The sequence below is a fragment of the Mustela erminea genome, chromosome 17, assembly GCF_009829155.1.
Source record: "Mustela erminea isolate mMusErm1 chromosome 17, mMusErm1.Pri, whole genome shotgun sequence".
NCBI lineage: Eukaryota > Metazoa > Chordata > Mammalia > Carnivora > Mustelidae > Mustela > Mustela erminea.
Window position 1 is genome coordinate 32,335,567 of NC_045630.1, and position 25,421 is coordinate 32,360,987.

General features: G+C 34.9%; 1 protein-coding gene across 2 annotated transcripts; it reads right to left on the reverse strand.

Annotated features, from left to right (window-relative positions):
- Positions 1 to 2,321: 2,321 nt before the first annotated feature.
- Positions 2,322 to 23,568, reverse strand: LOC116576427 (REST corepressor 3-like). 2 transcript variants are annotated; one of them, XM_032318623.1, is made up of 5 exons: positions 23,315 to 23,567; positions 18,883 to 18,960; positions 11,780 to 11,837; positions 3,396 to 3,637; positions 2,322 to 2,928 (listed from the first exon to the last, which is right to left on the reverse strand). In XM_032318623.1, the coding sequence occupies exons 1-5, from the start codon at positions 23,417 to 23,419 to the stop codon at positions 2,584 to 2,586; spliced, it is 828 nt and encodes a 275-aa protein (XP_032174514.1). In that variant the 5' UTR covers positions 23,420 to 23,567; the 3' UTR covers positions 2,322 to 2,583. The 2 variants fall into 2 exon arrangements, with proteins under 2 accessions (XP_032174514.1, XP_032174515.1); XM_032318624.1 differs by lacking the exon at positions 3,396 to 3,637 and having other exon boundaries at positions 2,587 to 2,928; positions 23,315 to 23,568.
- Between the last annotated feature and the right edge of the window lie 1,853 nt (positions 23,569 to 25,421).

Below are 25,421 nucleotides of genomic sequence, written 5' to 3' on the forward strand. Positions count from 1 at the left end.
GTAGGATTATTAAGGAAAAGTTCTGATCAAAACTTACCTGTAATTCCATCCACATTACACTTGAATTAAAGAATATAGAAAAAATATTTTTTCATTAATATTACCAGGCGTATCAACAGTGTGATTTATTTTTAGTTATGTAATGAAAAAAAATACTTGGGTGTAGATTTTTTTCAAAAATGATAACCATGACATGATGAAATGGTCATTAAAATATTTCTAGATTTTGCTTTTTTATAAAAATCAGTATTTAGAATTTCACAGTGAAGAGGTCCTAAATTCTTCATACATGAAATTATATAAAAATAGAAGACATAGACATCTTTAACTCTTTAATCCTTTGATTAAGCAGCAAGCATATCACTCTTCCAGGCCAAACACTGCTTAAACAAAAAAGAAAATTAATGACGTGCAAAATATTTACAAAATATGCAAAGCACACAATAAGACATCTCACTATGTACATGTGTCATATTACTAATGAAGCTCAGATTTTTTTACTGTGTGCTCTAGTGTATGTAAATCAAATTACAGCACATCCCTCAGATACAGCATCTTGGCCCATGGCTGGGATAGAACAGATTTTTAAATGAATCATAATATACTTAACAGCTAGACAGATGCTGGTGCTGACCAACACACTGACTTGTCCCACACACTGTATATTGAAGATCTACTGACAAGAGACAAGACAATAAAAGCCATATAGTATGCAAGACAATCTAAGTACTTTAAAAAAATGCTTTAGATATTTTAAGATATATAACTGCCCCCCCGTGGCTTTTAAAGTAAAAATAAGTATAAATTCTTGAATATTAAGAATTTTAAATCAGATTTTTATCTAGTTACAATCCAAGGGCAGGAACTTTTTAAGATGATCCAATGAGAAAGACAAGATACACCCTGGAAAAAGTTTGTGCCAGAACATAAGGTCCTTATGAAGAGCAGAGTTCTAAACTTCAAAATTAAAACTAATCAATGAATTTAAATCTAATAGCTCCTTAAGGCGTTAGAGCCAATGGTAGGAACTATTCTTCCAATATTGGGAATATAGGACTTCTCAAAACATAAATCAAGGGCCTTAGATGTTGACTATTTCTTGAAGTAGTTCTAGATCTGATGAGAATGTAAATGTGCAAACATTTAGCCATAAGATCCACTAGTATAGTAATCTAAGTGATCTCTTTGCACACGTCATGATTCCAATATGAAATCGCTGTATCAAAAATATTAGTAACACATTGTTGAAATACCATTACTTGTAAAATATTCTTTGTAGGTGCTTAATGATTTATGTGTTCAATTAAGACTTGAGATGTTTTCGCTTCTTATAAAAAAGGGGTCTCAGCATTTTAAGTTAACAGCACAATTGTGACAATATACTGATGCATCTTTAGATAACACAGAACAAATTCTTCGATTTATTTTACGAAATAGTGTTGATGATTTAACCCTAAACCATACCCACAAGCACAGGTCGGCTGCAAGGAATACACAAATGTATCCAAATAGTACAATAGAGATTTATCAAGAAAACATCCTTTATATTAAATGCAGACCATATTAATAAGTAGGAGGGCAATTTTAAGTCAGATCCTAAACACAAAAAGGGCATTGTAAATAAATGCTTCCATAACTATCACTATCTCCACGTAACTGACAAAATATAATTCTCTTCTAAAGTCCCCAAATATAGGCAACTACTAGTTAAAAGCAGAGAGCATTTTAAAAAATCAAAATTAACTCCATTTTCAAGGAACTTAAAGACACTGTACTTCAACAAATCTGTATGTAAAATTATCACGCCAATCCTCTTATTACTTATAGATGACAGGTCAATGACCTTTAAGCAAGGACTTTGCACTAGGACCCTAAAGTGTAAGTTAAAGGGTTAGTAGGTTCAGTACATTCTTTGTGGTTTCATATAATTGCTTTGCAATTGATTAAATTGCTTTCTTTTAAAGGAATATATTAAAATTCCTTTAGAAAAAAAAGCAAGATATTTTGAAAAAAAAAAGGGATACGCACTAAAATTTTTTAAATATGCATTAAATGAACATATGTCAAAATCTGAAATGCAGGCTATTTATTCTTGTACTCCTAACATAGGAAAATGTTGTTAAAAATTAAATTAAGGAAGAAAGAAAAAGTCAAACATCCTTAAGAAACTTAAGGAGTTTCCACAATTCCTAAGTCAGTATTTCTGTACTAAGAGCCTTGACTATGAAGAGGCAGAAATAGAAAGAATCTCAATAAAATAAATACGGTAAAAACAAAACAAAACAAAATCTATATACTTTCTTAAGTATATAGACTACTTAATCTCCTTTTGTTCCTTTTATGAGATCATGTCGCTGAACATATACTCTAGAAAGGAGGCTAACTGTAGGCTTTTTGTTGTATAACATTTAGTTTGGTTGCACAAACCAAAAAATGTCCTAGACATCCACTTATGCTAGCCCCCTGCCACAGAACTAGTTCACAGCCTCAGTATCAAGGAGGACTGTTCTCTTTTGCATCAGTCTGATGAGCACTGGTCTAATGATGGGGTGAAGAGTTACTGTAGCTCTGTCCAGTTTAATTTTAGTGCAGCGAGGACTGTGAATCTGTCTGAATTCCGATAAGTGACGGTGGCTGTTGACCACCAACCGTGGACAACACTGGTCTTGGGTTGAGACGGGGCGGCAGAGAATTAGCAGGGCGAATGAGAGGTGGTGGAGGCTGATTTAAAGTTGGCCGGGGCTGGATGAACCGAGCCTGCTGCTGGAGTGGAGGAGGCTGCCGGTGAAGAGCAGGGGCAGCAGGCAGTGTTGGACGAAGAAGTGGTGGAGGCTGGTTCAGAGTGGCAATGGGGGCTGTTGGTGTTGGAGTGGATGATGGGGCAGGAGGTGATGGACCCAGAGTCCGAGGAGCCTGTGGGGTCTGTGCCTAGAAGTGAGGAAACAAAAATACATGTATGAGATGAGCGTTCCTAATGAACTGAATGCAATATAGCTTGGGCTGTCACAGGAAAAACAAAACAAATCAAAACAAAACAAAAACATAACACCAGTGTTTTTTTGGAAGCACAAGCTTCTTTTATTTTAAACAAAACAAAACAAAAAACCAAAAACTGAAAAAGCAATGAAGCTACCAAACAGGCATCTTTATTAGTAATCAGCTTAACACTGGAAATAAAAATAAGACTATGAAAGAACAATACACTCTCCATTCTTCTAGGATCAGAACTTAGCATGTCCTTAGGACTTAAGAGTCACGAGAGAGGCACCACTGAGTAAGTGGATTGTCAACCTTTCATGCTCATTTAGCTAGTCCTCTGACAAATTAACCTTACAGAACACCACACAAAATGATTCCTCAACTCATATTAGCTCAAATTCCATACACAAACACACCTCCTCTTCTTCATCAGTGCTCTTCCCTGATGGCACATTAGAAGCAATTTTTGTCTCCTCCCCTAAAGTAGAAGCATCACCATTAGAAGCCTGGGTTCCTTGTTCTGCTTCCCACTCCTGCAATACCTCCTCTAAGTTAAACCGACGCCTGTAGTTTACAAAGAAGTTCTTCACTTGGCCAACAGTCTTGTTGCCAATTACATCTGCAATAGCTTGAAAATCTTTACCATATTTGCGGACACCTGGAAGGCAAAGTAAATAATACACCTGTGAAGGATCAATAAGGAGAGCCGTGTGTACTATACATCATGCACACACAAAAGATACCAGCAATGAAAATCCTTTCTCATAAACTCTGCTCATTTCTCAATTCTGAGATAGAGACTAAGATATCAGGGTCACAGATGAAAACTATCAATTATGTCATTTCAGCGAGCCAGCCACTTGCCTTCAACTGAACAATCAGAAACTTACCATTTTTTACATACTCAGTTATTTTCTCCAATCCTCTCTTGAACTCTCAAATACAGTCCATTTATTGTAAAGCATTGAATTCTTTGTTCCATCCTCAATTCCACATTCATTTATTTCCCTAGTAGCCAGTCACCTAAATTTGAGCAACACCGTTTGTAAACAAAACTGAATGGGAATGAGCCATCTGTTTTATCCCCTCAATGGATTGAGTGGGTGGTCTTAGAGTTCCCCCATTAAGAAAAGCATCATAATTTTGGTTTTAATACCAGCTTCAATTGGTTTTCTTGCCTAATCTCACCAGGGCACCAATGAATAGAAATGAGGTAAAAAGAGAATCATGACAATGTGATTCGGCAAAAAAGGGAAACTATTTTTCAGAGTTAGTTGGATTTCAACTCCTCTAACAATTTCAAAGACTGTGTATGAGAAGGAGTCTTAGCTGTACTTTATAGCCTTAAGAGTAAGGTTACAATAGTGACTACATGTACTTGTGTTTATCATCACTACCTTAAATTTAATGACTGTACATTCAGTTATTTGAGAACCTAACTTTTTGTAATGGAAATTTTATTGGAATGAAAGATTGATATTTGATTTATGAACCTGGGATAGTCAATTATACTGCAGAATTTGGAATGACTTTATATGATCAGATGGATAATAAACTGCTCTTAAGGGAATTCTAAAAGGACGTTCAGTGACTCATCATTTAACTCAAAATACAGAAGGTGTCAAAAGTGTTGACTTTACAATTTCTTAACTGTTTAAAATACCAGAAAACACTCATTAATTAGAGATGAGAAAGGGAAATAAATGATACTTATGATACTAAACAGTCTATAATATAACCTAAGCAACCAGAATCATGGGAATTCAAATAAATTCAATATGTATACAATCATAGATGAGAGAATATAAGGGTATGTTAACACCTCAGGAGAAATGCTAGATTCATATCTTACAGATACCCAATTACCTTAAAGCATCATCAGGATATGACAAAATTCTTGTTTTTAATTTCTGCCTTTATTTTATATAGAGAATTTGGGAACGAGTAATCTCTTGCTTATATTCAACTAGCCAGGCTTGACTATGGGGAATGCTTTTATCTTAAAGAGCATTTTGGGCAGGAGGTTTGACATTAAGCTGGAATGATTTTTACTACAGAGTTTGGGGGCTGTAAACTGTGCTCATCTGCTCTGTTCTCAAAGGGAAAGACATACGCATGATAATAAATTATGGCACATTATTTACATTATTTAGCAAAATAAGTTCTTTTTAAATCCATAAGCTGATTTTCAGTTCAAACTCCATAACTGAGTAAAAATTCTAAGGGTGACCAAGTTCCACTAATTCCAGATCTGCAATAAAAATCCAAGGTTATTTCATATCAGGAATTATTGCTATATATTCAAGTACTTCTCTACTACTTATATTCTGGAAAATAACAACTCATTTGAGATTGCTGTACTGAAAAATAACTCCTAATTAGAAATCAGACACAGAGTTCAATCGATGTACTATTTTTTACAAGGAATATGTAATTTATATTCTAGAAATGACCAAATCTACTGAATACATGAGTTTGGAAATGAAAACTTCAAATAAATCTAAGATTAGTTCTTCTGTATTATAGCAAGAAGTCACATTAAGATGGACTCCAAATACGAAGACATTACAATCCTCAGAACACCTATTTGTTTAGCAAAATATATTACAAAACCTACCAATAAGTTGTCCCCATGTCTGATTCCATTTTATTTTCTCTTGTTTAAGGGACTTGATCTTGTTAGCAACACTGCTGCACTTCCAGAATTACAGACCCCCAAATATAAACTACTTCCTATTGGAACCTTAGTTTTCCCAGACACTCTGAATGTCAAGGATTTTTTCTAAGTCACCTAGGTTCTGAGTCACCCAGGTATGCTTATCATTAACTCATGTATGCCATATAAACTACTTGGTAAAATCTCAAGGCTCAGACCATCCTGCAGACTTCTGTGGTCTGATTGAGGATCCCACTGGTGTCCCAAGAACACGCAGGCCTTCGGGGATGTTAATGTGCTCAGCCTGCAGGGTGGCAGGGCAGGGTCTGGAATAGCTAGAGCTCCTTGACAGTTGTTTCTGGACAAGAGCAGTCTCATCCATTTGCCCTAGTGTGTTGTGACAAATTTCATAATTTTTTCTGTATGCCATGAGGTGAGAAAAGTTGGGAAGTACTGTCCTAGGAAATATAATGCTTAGTGCACAGGAAGCGCTCAGGAAATAGGATTGACTTTTCTTCCCCAAACCACAAGAGTCACATATAGCTAACTTCTTTATCACCTTCACACTGCCCATGACGCTGGTTCAACAGCATATTTTGTTTAGAAGGTGGAATTCTTAATTCTATACTGTGGCTGATAACTAGGTAAATTCTAGTGAAATACCAACTGAAGACTTAACTGGAACAGCTCTTTCCAAAGAATCCCGAGCTAGGCTTCTGGAGGAAAACCTCGCAGGGTAGCAATGCAGAGCAACTCACTTTAACAACCCAGGACATTAGAGCTTACTTTAGTTCCAATTTGTACCTGCAAGAAGGGTGGTCTACTGTTTTTCATAATTTAGAGTAAGTAAGGCCATCTGATTGCTTTATCAGCAAGGCTGAGAATCAACATAGTGATTAAATCTCTTTCTCTTCCTGAAGATGTAATAAAAGGTCCATTTGAACCATGGTTTTAAATGAAAACTTCCCAGGTTGGGGCAAAGGTCAGTTTTTAAAGGTTAGTAGAATGAAATTTTAGAAAATCCTGGAAGAGTTAAACTGTAAATATCCCAGGAAGAGGAAAAAGTGTTTTCAATCAAATTTTGAAAGTTACAATCAAACAACTTGGCTTCTTTTGCTGGCAGATGATACCTTATAATCTTTTAACATACACTTTTAAAGTTTTGTTTGGGAATTAATATAAAAATCACATTTTATAAAAGCCCACATTTCCCAAACAGTATTCTTCATCCTGCCCAACAAAAAAAACCCCCACACATTCATATTTTTAAAAATTTGGCTAGTAAAACTAAATTCAGGAGCATTTGTAGTATGGTGTTTTCCAACTCTGGACATGAACAGTAGACTTTTTACTTTTTTTCTCATGACATAGAAGGGATATATCTGCTTTTGCTATGTTCAAAAAGTTATTTTTAAAATCTGATTTGGGGAGTGCCTGGGTGGCTCAGTGGGTTCAAGCCTCTGCCTTTGGCTCAGGTTATGATCCCAGAGTCCTCGGATTGAGCCGCATCGGGCTCTCTGCTCGGTGGGAGCCTGCTTCCCCCCCCCCCCCCCCGCCTGCCTCACTGCCTACTTGTGATTGCTTTCTCTCTGTCAAATAAATAAATAAATAAATCTTTTAAAATAAATAAATAAAATAAAATCTGATTTGGAGCTACCCCCCACCCAAAAAAGTAAAAATATTACAGTGGCAAGCTGCTTCTAAACAATAAATTTGGCGGGGGACACATTGTTTCCTGCTTCTCATTAAACAGTATTTCTTAAAGTGAGCATGTACTTAGTATAACCAGGAAATCTATTTATGAAATAAGAACACAGTGACATCTAGAAACTCCAGAGATGTGGTTCTTCCCAATCAATAAGAGATTAATTTTAAACTCAAACCATTTGGGAACATGCATTTCTACCTCCTATAAATCTCCTCAAGAATTCATATTAAAGTTAAAAAAGAAAAAATCAACAGCAGTGGGACAGTGAATGGTGCATCCAGGTAAGGGCTAAAAGTAAAAATCACATATTCTCTAATATCTAGCTTTTCTCTTCCGAGTCTTGTGTTCCCATCATACTTGTTATAAGTTAAATTCCATCACAAAGATGCTAGAAATTTCAAATCATGAATTATCTGAAGCAAGTGTATCAGAGAGCTTACAATTATACTTCTGGGTCTCCATTCTTATGATACCTGTTATAATAGAAGAAACTCTCTAAAGCTAATGAGTGTTTTTTCAATGGAAAACTATGAACTTCCTGATCTCCACACTTCCTTTTGATTGTTCATGTACTGGTTTACAATCCCTATGTTTTAATCAAGTGCCAAATCTTTCTCCCCTCCTTTAGGAACCATTCTAGCTTTTTTCTTAATGTATGAGATAAAATTAGAAAGAAGACAGTTTCTAGGCTTGCAACCTAAAAATGAATGAAATGTATAAACTACAGGAAAAGAAGGTAACTTTAAGTGTGAAAGAATGTATTGTTGTCACTGTTTCATTATGAAAGGCAGACAATATGGTGAAAAAACTAAACTAAAAAAAAACTAAACTCAAAATTAAAGCTGATATCTTGATAAAACTGGGAAAGTTTCTTGTTGTTTACCCTAAAATAGCACTAATATTTTATTAGAGAGAGAGAGTGTATTATTTTTCAGCACAAAGGATTATGAAATAAATACATTTAAGAGAAGGCCAAAAATAAATATTGTTTACCAGGCTTCTGCCCCTCTAAACTTTGAAGAGTCAATGTTTTGTACTATCATTTAAATGTATTATTATTTTTTCAAAATATTAATTTAATTTGAAAATATTGTTTCATTTTACATGAAAAAAATACACCCAGAATCTAATTTTTTTCTTAATTCTTGCTAAATAAGAAATGTTTATCATATGAATATCAAGATTGATTTTGGGGTGATTTCTGAAAGCACTACAAATTAGAAAAGATATATTTATATGTATGATACAAGCTATAAACAGAGATATCTTCATTAACACATATTGTGAAGACTGTACTTAATCGCCTGTTAACAAATCCGTTATAATAGAAAACTCAGATACTTAAGGCTGGCACAGATTACTGGAAGTATAGAAATACCATTCTTAACAAGTACTCTTCAGAGAGAGGTTTAAATTAGGCACATTTATAACATCCTACCTGGGGACTCTTGCAGAATGTTAATGAAATTATAACATAGTTAAAACTAAAATTCAGAACTAAAATTAATATAATAAAGTCATAGAGTACATAAGTACAAACATTCCTGTTTTGGTCTGGGCATGATTCCCACCCTTCCAAATAAGGGAGAAAGAAGGAAAAATAATTTTTTATTTATTTAAATATTTATCATTAGAATAACACTTATTTAAATAGTTATTATTTAAATGGTAGTATTTAGTTAACAACAGTATTAAGTAGATGGGGAAAAAAGGGAGGAAATATATGTATTTGAGCCCTAGGAAATGATCCTAATATTGTATGTGGTTTTAAAAGAGTTACAATAAAAAAGTTTAATAGTGAAATTGTAAGTGTCACTAATGACACTAGAGTATGTATTTCTCTCTTCAGGTCACTCTAATAGTCAACTATGAGCAAGATTTAAAAAGGCATTTAACAAATGAGTGTTAAATCAGAATATATACAGAATATGTCTTAAATATAAAGTGCTTATAAACTAAAATGTTACTATCAAAACTTACATGATCTACTGTTTTGTAAAACTGAAACAGTGATAATAATACCATATAAAGTTTATCACAAATAAAGATTAAAGAGAAGAAAAAACAAAACAACTGCCTGCTAAGTATTTTTGGACAGCAAACTACATGTTAAAATAAAAACTGTGGTTATGTCCCTTAACCACACCGGGATTCAGGTACATATGACATTACTATAGATTATACTGTTTATAAGACACACTTCTGAGAATTATATAAATATGTGGGCCCATTAGCAAAAATGGCACTTTTTAGTTTTCCTTAAAATAACTATTTTGGACACAAATAGCTCTATATTGTTTTATTTTATGTAATGAACCCCCTTCCCAGAAGAAAAAAAGAAAAAAGAAAAACCCTAAAAAACCCAAAGTGAAACAAAAATTCCACATACAGAGTTAAAATAAAGACAGTAACATATCAAGAAAGTACCTTCAAAATCCAAAGACCATGTATATTTCTGTACAAATTACTTTCTAAAGGTGCATAAGAATATTGAATATATCTCAACAGGGAGGAAATGTCTGATTATATCCATAAATATTCTTTTAATATTTATAAACTGAGATAACGTCCACATATACAGCTCAAATTATACATGTAAATCTTGCCATTGTCCCTTCCCCTGAATGCAGCTCAGCACAATATCCGACCCAGGCATGAGATTCCATGGTAGTGCTGCAGAACAAACATGAATGCTCTGGAAACATTAGCCCAGATTTTCCTAAATGAGTCTCTCCAGAAAATCACTTCACTGGGATAATTTTCATATTAGAGTACAAGATTGATATACTAACTTTTATGCAACTCAAATACTGGAAATCAGGGTTAAATTCTATAGGCTACACACAGACACAGACACACATACACACACACACACGGATGGACAGAAACACAGGTGTTACACCTATAAAAGCAATGCTTCCCCAAATAACCATGTTAGAGCTCGAAGTTATATCTAAATATGAAACAGCCCCTGAAAATACCAGTTGTTTTGTTGTTGTTGTTGTTTTTATTAACAGGGAGCTTGCACTCATGACCCTAAGATCCAGTCATCACATGCTCTACGAACTAAGCCAACCAGGCGCCCCTACTCATTTTTTACTCTAAATTTTAAAGTTACTAATTTTAAAACAGCTATTATTGAACATTATAAACTAATTAAACTTTGTTCTCATTCAGAAACAGTTCCACAATTACATATGTGCTCAATGCACACTCCACCACCCTGCTACCATAGGATCAAGTATTTATTCTGTTCATGAAATGACTGTTTTGGGCCATATAGGCCAACAAGAAGGCTGCCATCATTCTGATGGCACTGTCCTGTGACAGTTTCTAATCACACTGGTAGGGTAATTCTCACTCTAGTCCAAACTGCCGAGTCCTCTATTAATCAATCTTTAATTACATTACTCTCACATCCAAATGATAACCTGCACATCCTTTCTGAGTTAAGTATGTTCTCTGTGTTTGAATAATTAGAAATATTTTTCAAAGTATGTTTTTATGTTTCACAGGGGCCCAACTCACATATAGTTAACTACTATAACCTACTATATATATAACCTACTATATATCTAGGTTAACTAGATTAAAAAAAGCTATTAGTACTCAATACAAGGACAGCTCAGGCAGGAAAAACCAAATTGTAGACCAAACTTATAATTACACAATCAACCCTGTAGATAGTTTATCTTGAATGGAAAAGAAAAAAACAACAAAAAACAAAAAACAACTACAACACTGAATAAAAAATATAAAGTTGGCCCTTCCTTAAGTAATTCAAACAAGAGACAATCCAATCTACAAAGTGCTCTGCCATATAATTCAACAAAGCATTCTAGTTATATCAGTGCATTTAAAAGGCTTTATGTATATTTTTCAGTGTCTCTCTTAACTCTATTATATATATATATATAAAATATAAATATATATGAATTTATTTTTAAAGCCAAGTTTCTAAGCATTCAGTGGCACATCTCTTAAGATACACTGAAAATTAAGTATATCATTAATATTTTCAGTACCTGACATTTATCATACAGAGAAACACTATTATACAGAACAATTGGATAAACCAGAAACACGTTATAGTTCATCCTTTTAATGATGAGGGTTATCAATGACTAATATAGTAAGAATGAACCCAACTGCAGGAAAACTGAAGCAAAGGCACGCAGAGACCATATGTTCAAGCTTGTCATCACCATCACTGTTAAGGCTGAGAATGTTTTACGTACTGTACAGGACCCAAAATGTATATAGGCTCAGTGAAGTCACACCCACGAGAACAAAACAGAATTCCTGGTTTTCAGGACTTTGTGGTAAACATAAGTGCCCTTTCTTGATCCATTTCCAAATGAAGGGAAGAACTATGGAAGTCACCTTTCATGACAAGTTAAATAATTAACAATAATAGCTGCTTATCTTTAATATACCTTGCACTGCTAGAAGCTGCTCCTCTGTGGTCCAACGGGCATTAATTTTCTGATTTGACTACAAAATTAAAGAGAAGTTTCCTAATGAGGATATGAAGACAGACATTTTTCCAAAGTGCTTATTTTTGTTTAACTTTTCACCAAATCATAACTTTTCACCAAGATATGAGATTACTAAAACTCTGATTTACAAAGACCCTGTTTTTAATAAGGATTAAAAAGTATGTTCTGAGTTACCTTTTACCCACACAAAAAAGATAATGAAAGGGAAATGAACCAGTTTGGGAGAATGAATAACATTCACATTTATACTCAGGTCAGAAGCATTAAAACTGAGAAAATCTATTAGTCATCCATTTTCCAACTACAATGTTCCTATCACACATGGCAAGTGTTAAATTTAGCCTAGTTTTAAACATTCAAGAGACTTTATCTTCTTTAGAGAGATCTGTGACTTGCTCTTAAATTTCTTCTCTTCACATTTTCATTAAACCTAACCTCACTGCACCAAAACCAGTGTTATAAATTAATACAGAACTGTAGCTCAGTCCTAATTCCTAAAATATTTCCCTAAATTTCTGAAGGAGAAAGTGACCCACTATAAGAATAGATTTTTTTCCCTAAGGTCTCCCCACATTTCTCCCAATATTTTTGTTTAAAAAAATCCCAAGTTTAAGACTTTCACTATGGTACAACTACAATAGTAAACACCAAATCAAATGTCATTAGTGTATACCCGCTGATTAGTGCAAGGACCACTGGCAGTAGAGGGAGGGACAGAAGTATAACAGCCTACAGAGGTTTACAGAAGAAAGTGCCCAGATAAATTTGCCTGGTGTAATACACAGATAGGCTGGGCAAAACAGAAAGAAAGACTTCCTCTGAGAACAAGTGTAGGTCTTATCTCACTTATGGTCTTAGCAATAAGTTTCTACAGTACACAGAGGTTCTAGGAACATCTACTTTCTCACCAGGGGGAAGAGGTATAAAAAGTAAGTATTCAGAAGAAAGAATAAAACAAAAATTCAAAATTAGAAAAAAATTATTAGAGAAGAAAGGAAAAAGTTTTTTAAAAAACTGGATAAGTGAGGAAAAAACCTAAAGCAGAAAGCACCGAATACCAGATGATGAGATTAAGAAAAGAGCAAGACAAGGCCAGGCAGACAGTGGATAAAACTCAACTTGAGAATATCAGCGATGAAGCAAAATGCAAACATTAAAAAGGTAAAGAAAAAGAGGGGGCTATAGGCTAAGAAGCACTTAGGGGCGCCTGGGTGGCGCCTGCCTTCGGCTCGGGTTGTGGTCTTGGGGACCTGGGATCAAGCCCCACATCAGGCTCTCAGCTCAGCAGGGAGCCTGCTTCCCCTTCTCTCTGCCTGCCTCTCTGCCTACTTGTGATCTCTGTCAAACAAATAAAATCTTCTAAAAAATTAAAAAAAAATAAAAGTAACATGCACTATGAAAACTTACTTCGGCTTATAAGCAAATTAAGAGACAGGATAGACGCAAATAGCTATTAATAAAATTAAAAGTTCAGAGTTTACTGCAGATTCAAAGATGAGAGGGAAAAGTTACAATGACTAGACCAGGGAAGAGGGCCAGCTGGAAGGGATAGACACGGAGGTGGGTTAAAGAACATGATAAGTTTCTGAAATGCAAAGATCAGGAGAAGACCCACCACGTATGGGCAACAACAGGATCAACAATTAGGAAGAAGTGATAAATAACGTCTGGAAAGTTGGTGATAGTTTAGTTAAGTATGTAAGGACCAAAGTGGTCCTTACATATCAAGTCAATGAGTTCACACTAAATTTAATAAGCAATAGATTTTTGGGGGGAGGGAACAGAGGGAGAAGAGTAGGATTCTGATCAGAATAAGACTTTAAGCCTGGAGAGCTGGCAGAAGAGTGGTGCTGTTAAGGACCTAAGACGTTATGAAATGCTGATTGGGGAGGCGCAGGAAGGCAAGACTGAGGTGATGATGGTGACCTGGGATTCACGGACAATGAGGTCATTCAGGTGGAGCTCAGGATCCAATTGAGGCTAAAATAGATTCATCTACACAAACACAGCTTTTGAGGGTTTGGAAATGTTTATGAGGGAAAACAATGGAGTCATATCTTACTTACATATAAAGTTCTAAAATCTGCCCATGAATTAAAAAAAAATTCTTTTAAATCCAAATTACTAGTGCAATGTTCTTACAAAGGTGGTCATGGACACAGGCACACGATTGCTTAGTAGGTCCACACGGCCAGATATCTCTCCAGCACTGAAATGGACCAAGTCTTTCAGTTAATCCCAGATGAAGCTTTGGTTGAAATTTAAGGTAGTACTGAATGAAAAACAAATACATGTTTAAATACTAGAATTTCAAGTCAAGGAGACTGCTCGTACAGGAGGCCTGTGGAAGCTAAAGCCTTCTAAAGAAATAGTGGATTCACAGTTCTGGCCTCTATCAGCTTACTCTGCAAGGAAACATTTGATAAATAGGAGTTGAGGCAGGATTGTCAGCTCTACTCTACTTGCTATTACTAAATATAACTCCGTTTTACCTGGCTTAATATCTGTGGTTGCATTTGTGCCATTTAAATGTACATATGATACAATTTTAGTATAGTGAAGTGATGAGCTTGTATGTTTCCAAAGAGAAGTGAATTTTGAGGATAAAAGCTTGGAGAATGCTTCCATTTACATATAGAAGGGAAAAGTACAGCTGAAAAGGGAACATAATAGTTACAAAGGACATCCCCTCTCAAAAGTTAAAGGTACAGAGAGGTTGTCATCTACGTCAAGGCTGAGAAAAAGGCAAGAAAAATGAGTTAGCGCTGTGGAATTTGATCATTAGCAGCACTGTTGGCCTTTAAGCAGCAGCCTCGGTGGAAAAATGCAGGGAGGAGGGTTGAAACTGCAAACTCTAATTCATTAGAGTCCGTGTGACCAAATAGAAGCAGTGGAAGAAAGGGAAGACTGAAGGTGAAATGGGGTCAAAATGTTTTAAATACGTAAGATTCCTTCAAGTTACTGATTTTTCTATTCTCTTTTAAACCCAAGAAACTTTGGTAGAGATTTGTCTAACTTACAGGAAGGACAACTAGGATGTATCTTGGAATTTAGAATTGTGTAGTTGGTATGGTTAGCTAGGTAGTATGACGGAGAACATTTTTCTACAGCAAACCCCAGATGAAAATACTGTTCTTTTTATCATACTGTTTCTTTTTATCATAATGAAATACTAACCTAAACTAAAATGATCCAATATATAACAGTTATAAAACTAATAATATAAAAGGCTCCAAAGAGCCTTTTAGAACAATCGATGACATCCCTCGTGAATTCGGCATCTTTACTGCGTCCTTTCCCTACTAAATTAGTCCTCTCATCTTTCCCATTTTTGTCAGTAGTCGATTCACACTATCTTTGAGTTGAAAGAATTAGAAAAGGACACCAAGTTAAACCTTCCATCCAACATCCTTAATGAAAGGATGTCACCTACCTATGCATGAAAACATCAAAAGATGAGGAAATTTCTAGCTCCCCAAAGCACTCCTTTTTTAGTTTCTTCCTTCCTGGTTTCGTTCATCTCCTTGTCCCTTGTCTCCTTCCTACCTCCAACCAAAACAAATCAAAGCAGAACCCCACAGGCCACCACTCCCCACAACACTCTTACATACTTTCAAATAGATATATTATGTTCTATTTTGCAATGTTCTTTGGATTTATCACTAGCTGTCCACTCCTACAACTATCACCTGACTGTACCCAAAATGCCTTTTACCATTTACTTTATCACTCACATGCTTAGTATTTTAGCAGCTGTAAAGTTTCCAACTTAGCCTGTATAATACTGCCAGGATAACCTTCCTAAAAATTAAAAATTCCCTTTATATCCTTCCTGTATGGAAGAAACTACAGAGTCTTCACATTTGAACTAATTTAAAAGGAAAACTTCTCTTCCTAGCTCTCAGACTTTCACACTTTAGCCCTTCCCCACTGATTTCTACCATAAAGAAGTCCCTGTTGAACTCAATCCTGTTAACATCTCTCATTTACCACATTCACTCCTCCTCAGCGTCCAACTTTGCCTTCCGAAGTAGACAATACTCTTCATGAAAGAACTTTTTTACACCTCCTTTAAACACTCAGTGGTAATCAGCACCACAATGCGCACATAAGTGCTCAGGGAATGCCCCTTGACTGATTTTTCTCCTTCACGGGATTTATATGTATTTTGAATATACTGTTCAATACCAAACCACTGTTCATATTATTTCCTTTCCTGCCCTTTTTGCATGTGCAAAACTCCTACTCATCCTTCAAACCTCAGCTGAAACATCCCCCATTAGGGAAGTCTTCCCTGATTATCCTAACAAGCATGAGTAATTACCACTTGTTTTCCTGTAGCTTTTTACTTATAAATCTATCACACAACTTTAATCAGTTTGTCTTATACTATCTAGACAGTTCTTTTTTTAAGGCAGATGGAAAAATCTACCCAAATTTCCCATAGTGCCTAAAACAGTGCCTTACATGAAATAAGTGAACAATACTTATGGGAGTGAATAAACTTTCTTCACCAATTTTTTTCCTAAGTGAAAAGAACAAATACAACCAAAAGAGTAAGTAAAGCATCTTAGTACCTGTTTACTTTCAGTTGAGTTACATCACTTTGTAGCCTACTGTTCTAATGGCTAATGAAATTTCTTTTATTACATATTAGGCAGAAATTCTATCTAACCTAAAGAAAAGGTGATCATGACATGATTTTTCAACGTCTTTACTAAGACTGTTAATTTAGTATTTTGAAATAGATCTATTCAGGATATTTTCCCCTGCAAAGCAACAGATAAGACATGATAAATATAGGGGTGCCTGGGTGGCTCAGTGGGTTGGGGCCTCTGCCTTTGGCTCAGGTCATGATCCTAGGGTCTGGGATCGAGCCCCGCATCGGGCTCTCTGCTCAGCAGGGAGCCTGCTTCCCTTCCTCTCTCTCTGCCTGCCTCTCTGCCTACTTGTGATCTCTGTCTGTCAAATAAGTAAATAAAATCTTAATAAAAAAAAGACATGATAAATATAAATATATCCTGTTTCCTAGATAATAAACCTACATATATTTTTTGAGTCATAGGAGTTCAATAAATCAACCTCAAACTAATATTCAAACTTCAGTGTATGGACGGTAGAGTGTTAAGATTCTGGTTGTTTCATTTGGATCATTATTTTTAGAAAAACTCAAAAGATGTCATATATGTCTGATAACTCTAACCCCAAACCGCATTTAAATGTGAGAAATAATACACAATTTTGCTATTAAATGAAAACTTACAAAAGTAAGAGTGAGCAGGAAATGAATCTTGGACTCCATCTGGATTCTAAGACTGTGAAATATAGTCAAAATTTCACTATTTACTAGATTTGATGTTGATCAAGCCAGTTAACCTCTCTGAGGCCCAGAGGGATTTGTCATGTAAAATAGTATTTGCTTCATCTACTTCTTGGAATTTATGTGAGCATCAAATTAGGTACCATACAGTTATGCTATTGCACTTTCATGTCTTACTTTTATGTAATGTTAATGAGTGAAGCTATCCTTCCATTTTTTTGGAAAATTTGAGGTTAGAATCATTGTTTCCTTGAAAATTTGGTAGACTTTCTCGGTAAAACTGTCTGGGCCTAGTATTTTCTTATGAAAAAAATGTTAACTGTTCCTTCATTTTATTTAATGACTATAAATTTATCAGGCTTTCCTTCTTAAGACAATTTTGGGAAGATATATTTTCCTACAAAGTTCTAAGCTTTGTTTAAATTTTTCAATTTATTGACATAAAGTTCTTCATGGTAGTCCCCTATTTTTAATCTCTAATATAATTGTCTAATTTAATTTTTTAAGTTACAAAATTACAGGCATTTAAAGCTTTTGGATTTTATGCATCTTAATGCATAGATATGAAATTTAAATAATTTTAATATAAAATTTAAAATAATTTTTGTTACAATAATATAAAGTAGTATTCTTTGTATTATTATCGTTCAACAAATAAAAATGTCACTTGAATGTTTGTCGGTTTACTTGTGGGTTTGGAATGAGATGGTATATTAGTCTATGTATATTTCATTCTTTCTCATTATCTAACCTTTGTGAAAGAAACCATTCAAAACAAAACAAAAAAAAAACCCCAAGAACAACTTTATTCCTGAGGATTCTTCCTTTCTGAAAGATTCTAATGAGTGAGACAACATCTGGTGCATTCGTTCTGAAGCCCTCCCCGCAACCTTGCTGCCCTCCCCTCAAGCCCCTCATGCATATTTCATTTGTAGATATTTCAGGCAACTTGTGATTGGGGGGACAAATCATTAGGACCAAATAAGGATGATTTGATTATTAAATACATAAAAAAAGCAAGTCCAGGATATGAAACACAGCATACAAATCTTTAAAAAAAGAAACAAGAGAAAAGATTTACAATAGGAGCTTCTGTGAAAAGACTTGATTGGAATTACAGGCATTTAAGCACTCCTATAATTATCGCAAATATCAAATATATATTAGGTTTCAGAGGAAACAGAGGGAAGAATTGAGAAAATGGTTAATCTATATCTCGTTCTTAGATTTCAAATTTTCAGGGACAGGAGTACAAAAATGTTAATTAAGTCCACATACTAAAATCCTCATTAAAAATCTGAGTCAAAAGACAAATACCTTAAAATAAAAAAATTGTTAAAATTGCTAAACCGAACTCTTTTTCTTATGTTCTTTTTCATTCTGTGTTACAAATTCACATAGGTAGGAAAAGGCTTTGAGCAAACACTGCGGCAGACCCAGAAACATACTGGTTTGCTCATTAAATTACCTTCCGTGTTCATGTGCACTGGGCCTATCTGTATAGCTGTTTTTCCCTACTTACTTTGCTTGATATGTATTGCTAACAGCAGGAAAGAAATGACTTCACTGAAATCATTATTCAAGTCTCAAAAGACTATCTAAATAACAAAATAGAGACATGACAAATTACCCATGCTATGGGACCAAAATAGTAAATACTGGATATAACTCAAAGAATAAGGTTTCACCATACTTAGTCACATACTCTTCAATAACATACCTCAGGAGGTTTGAATTCTTCAATTCCACCTTCCATTTTCTGTTTAAGTGCACTGTTTACTTGTTTAGCATTCTGAACCTTCAAAAAAATAACCCAAAATATGAATCAGATCTCATTCTTAGGTAAACATATGAGTACTCAGTAAGTGAAAAGGATATATACCAAATCCATCTTAAATTTTATTTCAGGAGGACAGACAATTACATTTTACCACACTTGGGCCACACAACTAATACCCACATCAAGAAACTATATATATTAACTAATTATATATAGATATACCTAATATATCTCTAGTAGGCCAATAAACAGTCTACAAATTATAGTATCTGAGTATTTTTTAACAATGTCTGTTATAAGACAAATGGTATACAGAGGAATTAAATTCCATCAATATTGCTCATTACTATAATGTTTTAATAAAAATAACAATTATCCCAATAAGAATAATAATGATGCGAGTGGATAGTATTAGGTGTTTATTAGGTTAAGCATCATTGTTGGTACCTCACATGTAATAAATCACTTAATTCTCACTACTACTTTGTTAAGTAAGTATAATCAGTTCTGCTATAACCTGACATAGGCCTTCTCAAAAATCACCCCACTAGGCAAAATTGCACAATAAAAACCAAAGGACTTATGGGGAAACAGAGCCTGGGACCCAACACTGAGAAACTTCATCAGTGACAAATAAAAAAAAGACAGGAACCTCATAAAAATGATAGACTTATGCATTCTAAATAATAAAGAAATTTACAAAGGCTACCATAAAGATGGCACTTTACCTTGGAAAAGACCTCAGGTTACTTATAGAAGTGTCAAATAATTGCACCATGTGAGTTACTGGGAAATGGTAGGAGAAGGGTTATTCAAAATCAAATGAAAAATTTTAACGCCAGCTATAGAGGTGTATGGTTCATAACATATAGTGAATTGAGAGAACTGATACACATCTGAAGTATTTGGATATATACTCAGGTAGATCCGTTTTCCACTGATAAAAATAAAATATAAGCAAATGCAAAATTCACACTACACTCAAATTGTTCCCTAGTATATTAATTGTGTTGGAACAAATTCATGTTTTCAAAATAAGCATTATAGCAGAACTGACTCTACTTTTACAGTACCCACTCTACAGATGAGGAAGGCAGGGCACAGAGAAGTCCAGAAATGTTCCCTATGCAACAGACAGATGCAGCAGAACCTGAATGTGAACCATGCCAAGTTTTTAACTATCATTCTACTAGCAATATTATTAATCTTTACCTAGAATATTAAGGATTAAGATTTTTGTTTCTTCATTTGTTTACATTTTTTTCTTGGCTTGTTTTTTTTTTCCCCCTTCCAGTATGAACAATCAAATATTTATAAAGTGACTTGTGAATTTTTTTCCTCAGAGATTTTAACAGAGCTAAAATGTAAAAATCTAGGTTGATTCAAATGTAGTTAGTTGGCCCACCATGTTATACACACAAAGTTAAAACGTAAAAACGTAAATTCCTTAAGGATTTCACAGATTAGTGGGGAGATAAATAAATATAAAAGTATAAATATAAAAATATTTATATATTTGTATAAATATACAAATATATGTACTATATAAAAATATAGAAATATAAAAATGTAAAGAAAGCAAAAACACCTAATGTAGACTTGGAGGAAGAGAGAAAAGAGAGCAAATATTTTGTATTCATGTTAACACACGTGGGTAATAGGGAAAATAGGGTTAAGTTCTCCCAAGGAGATGACACCCAAATTTAGTTTCAAAGGATTACAAAGAATTAAGCAAGCAGGCAAGGTTTGGCAGGAATGCCTTTCAGGCAGAACAGCATGTAGGAAGAGTTATGCTGGGACAAAACAGGCAATTTGAATTCTGCCTAAAGACTGAAGAAAAGATTTTATTTGTTTGTTTGTTTATTTATTTATTTGAGAGAGCATGCGCACGCATGCGAGGAAGAGCTGAGGGAGAGGGACAAGCAGATACAGTGCTGAGCGTGGAGCTCATGTTGGCCTCAATCTCACAACCCTGAGATCATGAACGGAAACACTTAACAGCTTCAAGACTACTTGAAATCTTTTTAAAGATCTTACAGGCAGGGACGCCTGGGTGGCTCAGTTGGTTAAGCAGCTGCCTTCGGCTCAGGTCATGATCCCAGCATCCTGGGATGGAGTCCCACATCGGGCTCCTTGCTCGGCAGGGAGCCTGCTTCTCCCTCTGCCTCTGCCTGCCATTCTGTCTGCCTGTGTTTGCTCTCTCTCCTTCTCTCTCTCTGACAAATAAATAAAATTAAAAAAAAAAAGGTATTACACGCAAAGTGTTTTATACGTTCTCTAAAAAGAAAGAGTGCTATGGTTTGGAAGATAGGAATTGTGCACATGTTCATTGTTCAACTAAAGGCCAAGCATTCAGTCAAACACCTACTATATACATTAGAGAGCCTGGTGTCATAAAAGCCAAAGAAAAGGAATTCCAAGAAGGAAGAAGGGGTAGTCAGTGTCAGATATTAATGAGCAGTGACAGATTCAAGAAAAATAAGAACTAAGAAGAGGGCACAAAACCAGGCAATTTGTTAATAAATAAACTTAAGATAGCTTTTTCCAGTGGCAGAACTGGGATGGTGTATGGGGCAGAAATTACACCGGAAGGGTCATTGAATATGTGATGGGAAGAAAGCAGAGGAAGCTAAAATGGTAGGTATTTATTCAAGAAGTTTGTTGGATAAGAAAAGAGAAATATAAGAGCTGTTTGGGTGAATAACCAGGGTCAAGAGATAGAGAAATAGGAATGTTTGGGATAGAGAAAAACTATCTTGATCCCATACTAGACTGTTGCAGGATTCTTACATTTTATATAAAGTAGTATAATATTAACTCTAAGGATAACATTGTAATACCTAAACAAGGATGTTATGGTAGGCTGAAGATGCATACTGTAATCCCTACAGCAACTACTAAAATAAAAAATGCAAAGGGATACAGTTGAAAACATAAATAAGATGATGTTACACCTCTCTCTAAAATCCTTCAGTGGTTTCTTAACTCACAATGAATTTTAAATTTAACAAGACCTTTTGATCAATCCCTATCTATCTCTACTGTAACCTGCTAAAGGCAAGTAGAAATTAATGAAGAGCTTCAAAATGAATGATTTTGATGATACCAGTATTTTAAGAAGATAACACAGACAACAATGTGTAGCATGGAGCTATAGCAAAAGTGAACAACAAGGAAAAGCCACAAGAGAGTTATTGTCAGGGAAGAGGGTATAAACACCTGAACAAAGGTAGTAGGGATGGGATTAAAAATAAGGGGACTAATTTAAATAAAATTTCTCAGGTAAACTTACATAACTAGTTTACTATTTGAATTTGTGTGTTGCGGAATGTGACAATAAGGATAAATCAAAGCGGATTCTCATGGTTCAACAGACAGGGAACAAAAAAAAACAATCTTTTAGGGGTAAGATGAGATTCCTAGCAGGTAGCTAGAGATACAGCAATACAGAACGTGGGAGAAAAGTCACAGCTTGAGAAGTAGATTCAGAAGTCACTGGTATATAGTGTAAGACTGCTTGATACAGACCAAGAAAGCACAGACTTAGAAGAGTTACTAGGTCTAAGGGATAGGGAAAACAACAGAAAGCTATCTGTTTCTGAAAATGAGAGGGGAAAAAATGAGTAAAAAGGCCAGTGACCAAAGAGCAACCATTAGCTGAGTACTTACTATGTGCTGTGCACTGTCGTAAGCACTTTTCATATATTACCTGTTTAATTTCTCCCAAGCATCATATTATCTACATTTCAAGATGAGGAAGCAGAGTTAAGAAGAATTAACCAGACACTAAAAAGAAATTTAAAAAATAAATAAAAATTTAAAAAAAAAATAGAAGAAGAAGAAGAATTAACCAGCTCCCCCAAGGAACTAGACAATGTAGCTAAGGTTAAAATTTACATTCACTGACCCTAGATCTTGACTCTTAACCATGATTAACCTGATTATGATAATGATATATTTATAATACCATGGAAGCTACTACTGGTGACAATGAGGAGGATGAAGAGAGCAGCCATTATTCACTGAGTATTCAAAATGTGCCAGACCCAGCTCAAAAATCTGCCAATAACATCTCAACCAACTCCTACCAACCTGCAAGAGAAGTATGAGTATTTTATCCTTAATTTCATAGATATAAAACTGAAGCTCAGAGAAATTCTATTATTTCCCAATATCACAGAGCTAACCAGTAACAATGCTGGGATTCCAATTTAGAAAAGACAGAGGCATCTTTGAATTTGGAAATAAAGTAAATTTTAAAGAGTGGAGCTTATGTAAGTGGGTAGCTGAGAAAATCCATAGAAAACTTAGATTACTGAAATGGATGAACAGAATAGACAGAATTATTAAAAATGTGATTTTTATAGACTACCTGACGCTTTAAAGAGATCAGCTCCATGTCCAGTTGCCGCAGGATGGTGTTGGCTGCATTGGGACTACAGGAAACAGCTACCACATCTTCCTGGGTTAAATACATGCCCTTAGGGGGACGGCATTTAGATCGCTGAGAATGATGGCGGTGTTGTAAACTCTGATACTCTCTTCTTCCAAGTCCAATCTTGCTGGTTTGGACAGGTTGCTCAGTATTACCCTAGAAGAATAAAGACAGGTAATAGGTCATTATGTATAAACCAAAGAAAGTCTATTACTGGAAGTATCTGCTACACTAAGTACACCTATAAAATACTTCTAACCAATTACATTATGTAGAAGTACACACACACACAGAAACACACACAGCGCTCACCAACTGGGGGATAGACAACATAATGTCTCCTTGATATATCCACTCAATAAAATGTTTGGTTTCTAGCCCAGAGGACTACAAACAAATGAAAAAAATTAGATTCTAAACTATTCTTGTTTGCTTCAAGATAGAATATATTTTCCCTCAGCAATAAAGGGCTTATAAAACAGAAAAGCTGTTAACTTATGAAGCACAGAGTTTTTTAGGAAAATCAAAAAGGGGCCAATTAGAATTAGGACAAGTGGTAGATAACACTTCATTCTCACTTCAGAGTTGTTGAAAGAGAACTATGCCTCTGAAGATTAAAAAGGACACAGAATGATCTTAATCTTGACATTTCTAAACTCGAAATCTATTTATCTGTGAATAAAATAGAATGTGAACTTGTATTTTGAAAGAAGTTAGGACAGTTAGAATAATAAGGACCATGAACTCTTAAGTAGGATTTCATTATTACTTGTAATATTCTTAAACTGTGATATAAAAATACGATGTTTTTCTGCTTCTGAGACAGGAATCCACTTGAAACAGTGGCCATTAGGTTGAAGGCCAACCTAATTTCAACGGATGAGATTACTGTTCCAATAATTTAGAAAAGGAACTCTAAGTCATAAAAACAACTGTATAATGAAACATAATCCACCTCACTGCTTAACAACTAACTCAAAGCAACACATGGCAAATTTGATGTTCAAGGAAATTCCTCCCAGTGTAGTACTTCTAAAATTGCTGGACCAAGTATTTTTTTTTTAATATCTTTAAAAATTTAATTCTGAGGTGGCAGGGAAGTGAGAAAATTCCTCAGAGACCAGAAATAATGAGAAAGCCACAAACTAAGGGTGTAAGTGAGTATAAAGGAGCTGGCATATACCAAGGCACAGGCTTCAATGGACAATAGGTTTAAGTCACAGGAGATAAAGACAGACCCCTGCCAGGGAAACCCATCATTGTGTGAAGTAGGAAAAAAAAAAAAAAAACACACTCCTGTCTTGTTGAGGAAGAGAATGATCAAAGAAAAACATGCCTACCTCATCCTTAGCTGAATGAAAAGTAAAGATACCCAAAAAGTCGTCCCTGAGATTCCCTAATCACAGGCCTACACTAAAGCTGGTTTGGGGACTAAATTTATATGAATTGTCTGGCCTGAAAAATCCCAAATCAGAAATTTAAAGTATCTCAGGTTAGTAAGATCTTCAGACACTTAGCAAAAGCAAATGCAAAGTGTCTCTAGCAGAATCCATTTTAAACCCCGTCTCAAAAATTTTCAACAAGTATGTTCCAAAGAAAATGATTTCCCAACCACAAACTGCTAAACAAGCCCCATGAGTGAGAGATGGCAGAAGCAAACTATAGAATTAGCTCTGCAATGACTGCAGATATTAGAGTTACTGGAGAAAGGTACTACAATAAATGTGTTACACGTGCATAAAGAGATAAATTGAATATATGGAATATTCTTTTAGTAGTCTATCAGAACTGACTAAGCAGATATGCAAAAGAACTGAACAGAACATCTAGAAATTTAAAAATATTATAAATAAGATTAGAAACTCAGTGGATGGATTACTTAGCAGATTAGACAGAACTGAAAAGAACAATAGTGACTTAGAATGTACATATGGTAAAAATTACCACAACGCAGGGCAAAAATATGGAAAGACAAAAACGATGGAAAATGAGTGGTTAAGAGACATGTGAAACTTCATTAGATTTCTAAAAGGATTCCCAAAAG

Bases quoted from the DNA above. Each gene is read 5' to 3' on its own strand.
- LOC116576427 (XM_032318623.1), bottom strand. From the start codon at position 23,419: ATGTATTTAACCCAGGAAGATGTGGTAGCTGTTTCCTGTAGTCCCAAT. The intron at 18,961-23,314 runs GTAGTCTATAAA...ATTTTTTTGAAG, and splicing joins TGATCTCTTTAAAGCGTCAG to GTTCAGAATGCTAAACAAGT. The intron at 2,929-3,395 runs GTGTGTTTGTGT...CCTCACTTCTAG, and splicing joins GCACTGATGAAGAAGAGGAG to GCACAGACCCCACAGGCTCC.